At 39.6% G+C, this 13,419-nt stretch overlaps 1 protein-coding gene across 1 annotated transcript in view; it reads left to right on the top strand.

Moving 5' to 3' along the window:
- Positions 1-6,552, top strand: part of UFM1 (ubiquitin fold modifier 1) — a 48,902-nt gene extending 42,350 nt beyond the window's left edge. The window contains exon 6 of the mRNA XM_089690820.1: positions 5,758-6,552. Coding sequence (XP_089546946.1) covers positions 5,758-5,825 — 68 coding nt within the window. The 3' untranslated portion in view covers positions 5,826-6,552. The remainder of the gene's footprint in view (positions 1-5,757) is intronic.
- The last annotated feature ends 6,867 nt before the right edge of the window (positions 6,553-13,419 follow it).

Raw genomic sequence — 13,419 nt, 5'->3', positions numbered from 1 at the left:
CCCCCTTGTGTTAGTACAGCCAGAGCGATGTACGGGTACATCGCTTTGCCTGTAGCTGCCGCCTGGCCGCACTGCATGGCAGCGGGAAGTGGTTAGACACTTTTGGAGCTTGTCCACAATTTATTTGTTATTTTTTAAATTTTTTTAAATATCTTCCTGGGTCTTGGGAGTTATACAACAATGTATTGATCTGTTGGTGATATTAATTTAAAGGGTCAGTCCATTCAAAACTAAAATTCTGTTTATAGTTTTGTCAGGGAGTTACATTTCCGACTGACTTCTTACATTTCTCTGTTACTTTATTGGCAAGATCGCCTCATCTGTCCACTCCGCCATGATTGATTCTCCATATTGTACAGCTTTTCATGGAGAATGAATGATTGTAATGGGTTTAAGATCTTGGAATTAATGCGCAGTGTGTCAGCCTTTTCAGAAGTGACTTGCTAGTTTCAGGTGGACTAGTTCATAATATCACAGGGTTGTGGAAATTTTTGAAAAAACTACTTGTCAAGGGACTAAATCGGTGTCCCAATGTACTTGTCCCGCATGACAATCTACTTGTCCTGATAAAAAAACAATACATTTTAACCAAAACCGTATTTGAATTCAAGGTGCTTTTAAGAATGTCTGGAGCTTTTAAAAACAAAAGAGGCTTTATGATGACTTAAACATTTAATAATTTTAACATTGCGCTGTTTATCTCCTCCTCCTGGAGAGACCTTCCAGTGTAATGAGCACTGATTGGGTACTTGTCAGGTAAGGGAGTGTTGGGCTTATCTTTTATCCCTTTCGTTGCCAGAGCCGTTTTTGCATATTTTGCACATGTTTAAAAAATAATTTTAGGCCTGAGGATTACATAAAACCCCCCAAGCATTATATATTTTCTGAAAGCAGAGACCCTAGAGAATATAATAGTGGTAGTTCCAATTTTTTATGTCACATGATATTACCGCAAAATGTCTGTAAAAAAGTTAATTTTAGGGCACAAAAAAAGCAATAAAATAAAAAAAAAATGTTTATAAAATATAAAAGGTGAGGTTGTGCCGAGTAAACAGATATCCAACATGTCAAACCTTAAATTTGCATGCACTCGTGAAATGGCGACAAACTTCAGTACCCTATATTTCTATAGGTGGTACATTTAAAGCCCCTTATAGGTCATCAGTATAGTGTTATGGAGAAGGTCTCATGCTAGAATTATTGCTGTCATCCTAGCGTGCGTGGCGATATGTAACATGTATATCACAATCGACATTTTCATGTGTAGGTCTCCCAGCATGTGCTTTTAATGTTTGTATATGTGGGGGTGGATAGGGTCTCAATTTTTTTCTTTGTTCGGAGGGGGGGGGAGGGGTGCTTGGGTGTAACTTGATTGGTAACTTGGGTGTAACTTGTTGACATGTTCTCTTTATTGAGACATCCAAGATCTACAAGACCCTGGATGTCTCCCCTGAATGTAATGCAGTGCACATCGCACTGCATTACATTCTTTCCTGACTCTTGTTAACGGGGACCCAGAAGTGAGATCATAACATCACGTCCGGGTCAGGACAAGAAGGGGAGGGGAGCTGCTCCCGGGCCCGCAGATGGGCAAGTGGGGCCCGGGAGACGACATTTGGGGGGAGGAGCTGGCACTGTGTGGAAGCAAGTGGTGGCAGCACTGCCGCTCTAATGCTTTCACCTGACAGGTAAGCCCTCTGCTTGCCTGATGCCCGGAGCTACATGTCCTGATTGTCGGGCGATATAAATTCAACATCCCTGTATCCTAGATATACATTCTCGTATTATATCTATCCAGTTAGTCAGAGATGCTTTAAGGGAACAGACATGTTTTATCTGCTAGTGGCTCTTGGTGTGAACCATCGTGATTTTCCTATTATCAGTAATGCAAGAGGGGTCATTTATTTGTCTTTAATAGAGGTGTAGTGTACAAGTGTGTGTTGCCAGTATTAATTGAAAACTAACATTGGATAAATTAAGACAAGCACATTCAATTACTCATGTATGTAAGATTGTGTACTTTTTGTAGCTTGTCAGAGGGCATGGTAATTGACTTTAGCCAGCACTATTTTTGTGAGCCCACTAGTTGGGGAAATTAATTTTAGACCTTCTGATCTTAGATAATTTAAAATTCCTCCTGATGGTTTCTGCATATTGCTATTAAATATTTACTCTCGGCAACAGTGTGCAGCCTAGCAACAGTTTGCAAATGGCCCTGCAGATCAGATTAAAATGAAGATGTAATTTCAACATGCATGAACCAATTAATTCAGGCTTCTTGCTGGGTCATTAATATACCTGTCATTTAATTCCATAATGAACCTACCGGTATTAAATGTAGTGTAACGGATGGTATTTTTGTTCTCAAAAGAAAAGGTGCCATCACGGCAATAAAATATGTTTTTGTGCAGAATTTTCCCCAGTGCAACAGTTGTGTCTTTGCATATCACAGTAATTATAAATGCCTGAATAGTTAAATGAGAAGTGTTAGCATCTTTAGTTGGTATTGTAGAGTATAAACGTGGTAGATAATTGCCTGTAGATATATACTTCATTATCAAGCTTTGCATTTCTATATCCTAAGTGAAGATAAAAATTGAAATGAATTTGGAGCTTGCTTAATTAGATAATGTGATATTTTAAAATCCCTCAATGCTTATATGTTTAATTGTACATAATATTTGTGTTTAATGAATGTGACACCCATGCATTGGTTTGGGTGTTGTGTGTCATGACTTTGCTGTATAGTTTTTGTATAAACAATGCAATTACAAATAATTATTTTATCCTGTATCTAGGGACATGTCTTAAAAAGTCCTTATTTATACAGGTCATGGTGTAGCTAGTAATAGGAATCATATTTAAATGGGCTTGTTTTGTAATGCTAAAGCCATTTCAGGCATGTTTTTGGACAGTCAGCGGATGCCTTGGCACGTTCAATGATGATTTAATTAAAATGGTATTGAATCCTTAGCTTTTTTTTTTTTTTTTTTTTTACCATAGCACATCAAACACAACAAAATACATATGACCCAGCAAACTATTTGTTAAAATTAATACTGCAACAATTGCACTTTACAGCTTTCAATGCTGCTGGCTTCTGCTCTCTCATTGCTGCTTCCCTGAACTTCCGGTCTTCATAGGAAAGAGTTAACTGTCAATAGTGCAGTCTCAAATCAGACTGTTAGCTTGGAGAAGGTAGGGAGGATGGGGTGGGAGCAGCAGGAGTGTGCCTTGCCATCCGAGTTTACTGGGCTGTGTGTTTCAATTGATGCACACAGTGTATTGATACATTAGTTAAAATGAGGACAGGTGTAGCGCTCACTGCAGGTTCATGAATCGGGCATGGAATCCAGAAAACGGGTGCTCTGACATACGGAGTGTCCCCAATCCATCAAGATCCGATGAAACAGAAAATGTGGCTGGCAACTCCAACATCCATATAAACTTCTTTATTGCTTGCAGGGGAGTAAGTAAAATGCTAACATGTTTTGGCAAAAATCCTTGTTCACTGCTACTGTTGCTGGCCACATTTTCTTTCACTGTATTAACTTTAGTCCCTGAATGCAAGTGTGGCTCCATCGTACCTTTCAAGAGAAAAGAACTACTTTATGGCTCCATGCACACTAGCTTTTCAAAAAAAGAATGCAAAAACAATTTATTTTCTGCTCCTAGATGCTGAAGCTCAAAAAATGCTAATCGCCTAAAGTAGTGTGCATGGACACATAGGACAACACTATTTAGCTTCTAGGAGCAGAAAACATTTTTAATAACAGCTTCTAGAAACTTAAAAAAATGATGATGTGCATGGAGCCTGAAACCGGAAACTTGAGGCAGCAATCGTGGCACCAGCTAAAACAGGAACATAGGCAAGGGTTAAAAGATGAAAAACCTGCATACCTACTAAGTGCGTAAATCAGCTTCCTAAAGTGCCTAAAAATAGTGACCAGGTTACCCATGTGGATATTTCAGTGTTAAAATGTGTTCCTGACACTCAGAGCTAAGGAGACGGCAAAACCTCTTCAACGGTACAGAACAAATCCAAATGAATGGATCATAATGACTTAAGTCACATGCTGTATGTACTGTACATTTAAAGTGGTTGTAAAGGCTCAAGGTTTTTTTCCTTCATGCATTCTATGCATGAAGGTAAAAAACATGTGTACAGCAGTGTCCCCAGCCCCCTCAATACTTACCTGAGCCTCATTGCGATCCAGCATTGTGCATGACAGCCTCGGCTGTCCTGGGTCTCTGCTGCCAATGGCTCCTGCTTTTGTCAATCAAGCCAGTCAGCCAATGAGGAGAGAGAGAGGGTGGAGTCAAGCCGGAGCTCCGCATGTGAATGGACAAACAGAACAGCGGAAGCCCTTATAGAAAGCTGCTTGCTGTGGGGGCACCCGTCAAGAGGGAGGGGCCAGGAGAGCCAGCAGGGGACCCGAGAAGAAGATCCAGGCTGCTCTGTGCAAAACCACTGCACACAGTAGGTAAATATAACGTGTTTCTTATTTTCCAAACAAAAATGAACCTTTTATTATCGCTTTAATGCTTCCCCTAAGGCAGGGGGGTGTCAAACTCCATTTCACCATGGGCCATATCAGCATTATGGTTGCCCTCAAAGGGCCGGTTGTATTTGTAAGACTAGATATCCAGAGCATCCCACACCCCATTACATCAGATGTCAAGAATCCCACACTTTCCCTAACATCACCGTGCACCCCCTTTGGGGTATGATTTTCATTACCACACATATGTATGTTTCGTGTGATTCCTATGTATAGAAGAGGGATGCATTTTTGAAAATGAACTGTTGTGATCACTATACACCAATTCATAAACAGGTATGCATATAAGATCAGAACATTTAAATCTGTAACGCCTATTGCATACAATCCGCTATTATAACGATGTTTCCCCTGTAACTGTCAGAAAATACTATTGGTTTGTCCAACTAAGGAGTATCAGAGACACAAAATGCCCCCCCAAAAATATTTTATTCATGTATACTGTATATAACTGGGAAACCTCCACTAAATTTTCAAAGCAGCCGGAAATGTATTAGAGGAAGATTTCAGCCAATCCAAGCTTTCCAATTCTTGTAAAAAGAAAAAAACTGAAGCAAATGTCCAGCTAGGTTCTTTAACCCCTTGGGCCTGCGCCTCCTGGCCCTTTAAGGGTTTCAGAAGTCAGGAGGCGGGGTTTAGGGTCATGTGTCCGCTGTGACACACCGTCACGGCGGTCACATGATCAGGAAAGGTCCCGATCAAAAGAGGAGATCGGGACCTTTCCGTGAGTATCGGACATAGGTGCTGGGAGCACGTGCTCTCAGCACGTTTTTCTTAATTGCCCGCAAATGTGCGGCCGCTCGGCGTCAAGGCCCAGACACTGGGAGGCCGCACATTTGCCGGCTCCAAGAGGTTAAGAACAAACAAATCTGGTTGGTTAGTATCAGGCATTCCATAAGTCTTTATTTTGCCATGATGTTCTTAAAGACTAATTCCAGCCAGATTTTTTTTTTTTGCTGTCCTCGGTGGAGATTTTCCCCATTTGTTGTTTGGTGAACCATTTTCACTTTGAAAGCTAGTAATGGAGCCCTGGCTAGCTGCTAAAAAGCTGTCAGGAATCCTAAATTCCTTCCCCTCTATCCACAGCTAAATGGTAAACCTTTGACTGAATATGCACTTTAATTTCACAAAGAAACCTTGTTGAATCTAGAATGTGCCGTTTTGACCTACATTTTGTTATTCATCTTCTTTTCAGGAAATGTTTTCCTCAAACACGGCTCTGAACTCCGACTCATTCCCAGAGACCGAGTGGGCAGCTCTTAATACCTTCTGGACGTCTTGCTTTGTGGAACATGGAAAGAACATATTTATGGAGGGCCTAGAAAAAGATCAGACTCTGAATTTTAATTTATGATTTAATTCAGTCAGGCCCTGTTCTCCTTTAAAATCAAAGTGACTTTGAAGATTAAAGATTTGGAAGATTTAATTATGGCTTCAGATGTCTTTAAAACCATATAGCCCTGACAACTCTATAGTCTGTCAACTTTAATGTGCAACAGTGTATGTTTAAACTGTTACACTGGCAGTATACAGGAAATTGTAACACAGTCGACGAAGAGGAATATAACTATCTTGTGAAATTGGGTTACATTTACTTGTGTTTTTTTTATTTAACCTAATTTGATAATATTTTGTTTTTTTTGTCGCCAGTGTAAAATTGTTAGAGCGCTGGTGGCACAGTTTTAATGATCTGACTTTCCGCATTGATAAGTTGAGATCACTCCAGTTTTCTGCTGCTTACTAAAAAACGACCAGGAGATTAAATGATTTCTGTGTTTGTAAGGGACTATATATGTAAAAAACAAATTGTGCCAGAAAATTGTGTTGAAAGTAGGCCTCCGAAGTTTGCTCCTTAACTGTCAATATCCTGCCTTCCACAGTTTTCTTCCACAACTTTTAACTTAATTGGTTCTCTTACATAATTTAGAAGCTATTTTTCCATTGTTTTTGCTGTTCACTTTTTGTGGAGAAATAAAGTGGTGGAAAATAACTAGTTCTTCAGTCCTGACTTTGTTACAAGTAATTAAAACAAAAATATACATTTCCATAACCATTATAGAATACCCCAATTGCCATTTAAAACACCTAGATCATGATCACACAAAGGGGTTGATTTACTAAAACTGGAGAGTGCAAAATCTAATGCAGCTCTACATGGTAGCCAATCAGCTTCTGACTTCCGCTTGTTCAAGTAAACTTTGACAGAAAAAAAAAAAAAACCTGCAAGCTGATTGGTTCTTTGTACAGTTGCACCAGGTTTTGCACTCTCCAATCTTACTAAATCAACCCTAAAGTGTCACAGGTATTTTTTGAAGAGGATGAAGATTTCACTTTCCATCTTCCAGACACCATATTTTGTGCTAGTGACAAGGTCATTTTAATAGGTTTAATGCATGTAAAATCAGTCACATGTAGAATAATTTGAAAAAAAGGACCTGTTGGAGGCCACATCTCATATATATGCATGTCCCATGATGCAACTGAACCTTCCACTGATTTGTTTTGTTGTATTGTGTAAGGTACAGGGCTAAAATTAGATTTCTTCACACTAAAAGTAAAAGAAGGAAATGGTGTTATATAGATTTATTTTATGATTTCAAGAGCTCTTTTCAGTTGCAAGAGTCTTCAGGAAAAGTAAAATTGCCTACTAATCCTTCTCCACATACATGGGTATTGGTTCAGAAAAAATACTGTATAGATATAAAATACTGTAAGAGATATATACAGTCAGGTCCATAAATATTGGGACATCAACACAATTCTAACATTTTTGGCTCTATACACCACCACAATGGATTTGAAATGAAACGAACAAGATGTGCTTTAACTGCAGACTGTCAGCTTTAATTTGAGGGTATTTACATCCAAATCAGGTGAACGATGTAGGAATTACAACAGTTTGCATATGTACCCCCCACTTGTTAAGGGACCAAATGTAATGGGACAGTTGGCTTCTCAGCTGTTCCATGGCCAGGTGTGTGTTATTCCCTCATTATCCCAATTACAATGAGCAGATAAAAGGTCCAGAGTTCATTTCAAGTGTGCTATTTGCATTTGGAATCTGTTGCTGTCAACTCTCAAGATGAGATCCAAAGAGCTGTCACTATCAGTGAAGCAAGCCATCATTAGGCTGAAAAAACAAAACAAACCCATCAGAGAGATAGCAAAAACATTAGGCGTGGCCAAAACAACTGTTTGGAACATTCTTAAAAAGAAGGAACGCACCAGTGAGCTCAGCAACACCAAAAGACCTGGAAGACCACGGAAAACAACTGTGGTAGATGACCAAAGAATTCTTTCCCTGGTGAAGAAAACACCCTTCACAACAGTTGGCGAGATCAAGAACACTCTCCAGGAGGTAGGTGTATGTGTGTCAAAGTCAACAATCAAGAGAAGACTTCACCAGAGTGAATACAGAGGGTTCACCACAAGATGTAAAGCATTGATAAGCCTCAAAAACAGGAAGGCCAGATTAGAGTTTGCCAAACGACATCTAAAAAAGCCTTCACAGTTCTGGAACAACATCCTATGGACAGATGAGACCAAGATCAACTTGTACCAGACTGATGGGAAGAGAAGAGTATGGAGAAGGAAAGGAACTGCTCATGATCCTAAGCATACCACCTCATCAGTGAAGCATGGTGGTGGTAGTGTCATGGCGTGGGCATGTATGGCTGCCAATGGAACTGGTTCCCTTGTATTTATTGATGATGTGACTGCTGACAAAAGCAGCAGGATGAATTCTGAAGTGTTTCGGGCAATATTATCTGCTCATATTCAGCCAAATGCTTCACAACTCATTGGACGCCGCTTCACAGTGCAGATGAACAATGACCCAAAGCTTACTGCAAAAGCAACCGAAGAGTTTTTTAAGGGAAAGAAGTGGAATGTTATGCAATAGCCAAGTCAATCGCCTGACCTGAATCTGATTGAGCATGCATTTCTCTTGCTGAAGACAAAACTGAAGGGAAAATGCCCCAAGAACAAGCAGGAACTGAAGACAGTTGCAGTAGAGGCCTGGCAGAGCATCACCAGGGATGAAACTCAGCGTCTGGTGATGTCTATGCGTTCCAGACTTCAGGCTGTAATTGACTGCAAAGGATTTGCAACCAAGCATTAAAAAGTGAAAGTTTGATTTATGATTATTATTCTGTCCCATTACTTTTGGTCCCGTAACAATTGGGAGGCACATATGCAAACTATTGTAATTCCTACACCGTTCACCTGATTTGGATGTAAATACCCTCAAATTAAAGCTGACAGTCTGCAGTTAAAGCACATCTTGTTCGTTTCATTTCAAATCCATTGTGGTGGTGTATAGAGCCAAAAATGTTAGAATTGTGTTGATGTCCCAATATTTATGGACCTGACTGTATGAGGGGCAGTCAAGTCAAACTGGGACAGCCTGCTTCACTTCATAATCATTGTGTTCACTGTTCTCACAGAAAGACTTGTCTCTTGTGCAGTTTCATGACAGGTTATGCATAGATTATCCAGGATCAGGCGTTCCATAAGCTGAATGTTCACAGGAATGACTGCTGTGGGCTGGGATCCACCACGGCCAGGATAGTCACGTACGGCCATCTTTGAAACATTTACACTATTCAAATGTCTTACTGTGGCCGAGAGTCTCATCCCCATACTGTGCTTGAAGTCTTCTGTAGATCTGCAGGTTTTATGCCTTAGTTCAGAAGAAACCTCTTCGCCACACGCTGTTCCATGCACGCACTAACATTGTTGTCTGTCATCTTGATTAACGGTCTCTGGAATGCTATAGGAAATAAATGCTACCTGTAAAACAAGACTTTTAGTATTCTAAAAGTCTTCTTTTTTTAAGTATTCTGGCCATGCTGACAATTCTTGCTGTCTTTAAGAAGAATTCAGTGTAATCACATAGTAGGTGCAGAGCCCTGGAGCCAAACATGAGGCACTTTGATACTTTATGGAGTTTGTTCTGCTCCAGAAGCTAGTAGTTGCAGTGGGAAAATGGATTTGTAAAGGTTGTGATCTTTAGCAGTCTTATGTAATATGTCCGTAGTCTCTGACTGTCTCCTGCTACATGTCCCCAGTCCGCAACCACATGTGTAGCATATCTACAGTTTGTGAAACCTGCTGCATTATATATTTTGAATATCGTGCAGCTCCCTAGGGATGTCAGGGGCAGCTGATGAAGCACCCTGTGGTGCTTCAGGTGGTCATTAAAGGAATATTTGGCTTTAATATAATGTATATACATATATTTTATACATAAATATTAATAAAATATAAATAAAATTCTATGTCTCAATCTTGAGCTGTTGCAATTCTCTAATAAAACTTTGCAAAAATGTAAATGTCACCTCCTTGCCATTTACAAACCATATGGAACACACTGGGGTAGATTTACTAAAACTAGAGCACTCAGAATCTGGTGCAGCGGTACAATGTAGCCTATCCGCTTCTAACGTCAGCTTGTTCAATTAAAATTTGACAATAAAACCTGGAAGCTGACTGTTTTTTTTTGCAGAGTTGCACCAGATGTAGCACTCTCCAGTTGTAGTAAACTCCTACTGTATACACAGACCTTTACTACTAATCTGACTTACAGCTGAAGCTGACCATACTGGTAAATTTTCAAATGAATGTTTATATGAAAAATCTCATCAGTGTGTTTGATAATGCCAACAGAGACTTGATAAATGTTGTTCTAAAGTATTTCAGAATTTGTTTTGCTTTTCACATTCAATTTTGGTAGGATTATAATTGCCTGAATGAAAACCACATACGCTGTTAGAAATTAATTTGTTCATGAAAAAATTTACAACCTGTTCTTTTGAATTTTCTCGCCACCACAGTCAAAACAAATGTTTGTTGGACTCCACTAGAAAATTGAACGAAGGTTCTGAAAATGAACATTTTCGAACAAAATTAAACTATTCTATGGCCAGCTTAGTTCCTTTGGGAACATGTTACATTTTTCACCCGTTTTCAGTGTGGAACATGTTACAACTCCTGCAGCCTCCGATATCGCTGGACCAGCCTCATGGGCACTTGACAGCTGCTTGTGGTTGCGATGCTCCTACAAAAAAAAAATAAATAAAAAAGAAGAAAAATGTATACGTCCGAGCAGAAGGCCCTTGTATGAAACGTGCACCTGTAGGCATAGGAAACAATATAAGAATAATATAAATACTTACAGAAATCATCAGGTGTCTGCTATTGGGTTGTATTTATGATATTTTGCCTTTATATTAAAGTGGAACTTTACCCATATCAACTTGATGATAAATAATAATGTTTTTTTACAAGAAACAAAGTACACTCCACATTAATAATTATGCTACCAAAATTAGTGTGTGCTGTAAATTGCCTCTAGCACTGCTCCTTTTTCTTCTTGCTGGAGGATGCCATTTTTCTGAAGTCAAGAGTCCTGAGCAGCAGTAAATCTTTAGCATGTCAGTAGATCAGCCTCTACAAATATGGCACAGTGCCGAAAGATAGAAACTGATCATTTGCACAGCAGTAGGAGACAGCGTATTACTGGATTTTAAACACTATAGTCACTTATTTTTAATGTTTTGCAAAAGAGGCTATTCTGAAGTGAACTAGCAAGACTTAAGTTTCTGAAAAAATTTCCACTTCAACTGATGGATGTAAAGTGTTTACCTTTTCAGAAAAAAAATGAAAAGGTGAACTAACACCGTACACCCTCCCCACCCCTCTGGTTTTTGCAGTACTTACCTTCAGGGATGCTGAGCTGTCAATGCTCACGCAGCTGGTCCATCGGTCTGGGGATTTTAAACCCCACTCTTCTCTTTGCAGCGCTTCCAGGACAGATCAGAGCGATTCACTGTTCAGGCACCGCCCAATCAGAATCACTTTTGTCCACCCCGGAGCCCTGCACAGAAATGAGGGAGAAGAGGGATTTCATATCCCTGAACCAGCCTCATGGGCACTTGACAGCTCTTCATCAGAGGTAAGGAGGGTGTATGGTATAAGTTCCCCTTTTCATTTGTTCTGAATAGATGAACTCTCAAACGTTTTCAAGCTATCAAAAATGTGGCATTTTGCAGATCTTTTTATAAGCAGTGTCATCATGTTGATTGCAGGATTTGTTTTAACATTACCATCTGAATAGCACTCATTTCATGTAATCACTTGTTAGATGATAACCATTCATCCCATTGTCTACAGCGTGTGTCATACACACTTAAACATGTGTTTTTCAGTTGTACATTGAAGTTTCAAATGTCACCATATGGGATCTATTAAGCAAATGTGTAAAGTCAGCTGTAAACAGAATTACTTCCTGGTCCTTTTTCCACCTGCTGATTATTATTTCGTAAGTGGAGCCGTTCCCTTGGCAACTCACACTGTGATGGTGACGTGGAAGATGAACCCTGACAGACATCCCTGTATACATTCTTCCAGGGTCAAAGTTTGTTAGAACTGATTAGGTTCTAGCTATACAGACACTTTTTATCCATGATATTGATATAACATGACTGACTTTCTAACCCATATTAGTTCATCATTATGTGATTTACAGGAATGCAGGTCCTGTCAACCTAAAGAAACACCACTTCAATGCAATTATATTTCTGACCTGTCATTGTTAAACTATAACAATTTAAACCGATTTCAATTTCTTAAAGAGTTTGGATGGAGAGTGGAATATATCCTGTTTGTTTTATTTGCTCTCTGAATATCTATGAAAATCAAGTGGCCCTACTAAGCATCTTGTAAAGCAAGATATTAAAGTGAATTTCCAACTTATTGTCATGCTAGAATGTTTTTAGACCATTGATTCTCTCATTTTCCTAACAACAACCTTAATACTTGAATTGTTTTCTTTTAATGTTCTTATTTCAGAGCAGTGACATTCAATTATCCATAAAGAAAACTTATTAGTTTTTGTTTTGCTCTAAAAAAATAAATAAATATATCTATCTATCTCCATCATCAATTGACTTGAATAAAGTATACATCTTGGGAAAGTCACAAAGCCATAAACTCATCTCTACTTTTGGGTTAGTGACTCAAGATGTTCAGACACTAATGTTTGGTACACCACATGGGGAGTTGTGTTTTTTTTTCTTTTTCATTTAACCCAGCAGGCTAACAACAAAAAAGAGGTCACTGTACTAAGCGATGTTAGTGGCGATCTTCCCTGCTGAGTTTGGCTGCAAACACTGATCGGGTGCTGGATATCCAGCATGCCCGTTCGATAAGTTTGCCGTTAGACTGTCTGCTGTCGGACAGGCTGCTGTACACACGGGCTGACTGTCGGCTCTTTTCTGTTGAACTGGTCAACATCTGCCAATATTCAACTTGTGTGTACCAGCCAGGTAACCGGCATATGTAGATTGGCAATGAAGCCTCCCATTGTATTTTTCTCAGGAAGCTTTCCATTAAAATGTACTACATTGGTTTTGAGCTAACTATGTTATATACATTCTTTGTTTTCCAAAAAAATTTAGGACTCATGCACACTGGGTGTTTTTGAAGCTACTTCTGTGGGTGTCAGGCTCACAAAGTAAGGTCCATGACATGGATTAGTGAATTTGGGGTGGAGAAACTTGACTGGCTTGCACAGAGTCCTGCCCTCACCACGATAGAACACCTTTGGGATGAATTGAAGCAGAGACCGTGAGCCAGGCCTTTTCGTCCGACATTAGTGCCTGACCTCACAAATGTGCTTCTGGAAGAATGGTCAAACATTCCCATAGACACATTCCTAAACCTTGTGGACAGCCTTCCCAGAAGAGATGAAGCTGTTATAGCTGCAAAGGGTGGGTCAACTCAATATTGAACCCTACGGACTAAGACTGGGATGTCAGTAAAGGTCTGTAAAGGCAGGCGTCCCAATACTTTTGGC

The sequence above is a fragment of the Staurois parvus genome, unplaced genomic scaffold (assembly GCF_062004578.1).
Source record: "Staurois parvus isolate SC_StPar_1 unplaced genomic scaffold, SC_StPar_1.0 ptg000544l, whole genome shotgun sequence".
NCBI classification, from domain to species: Eukaryota; Metazoa; Chordata; class Amphibia; order Anura; family Ranidae; genus Staurois; species Staurois parvus.
The sequence above is the reverse complement of the archived record's forward strand: the minus strand, read 5'-3'. Positions and strand labels throughout refer to the sequence as shown.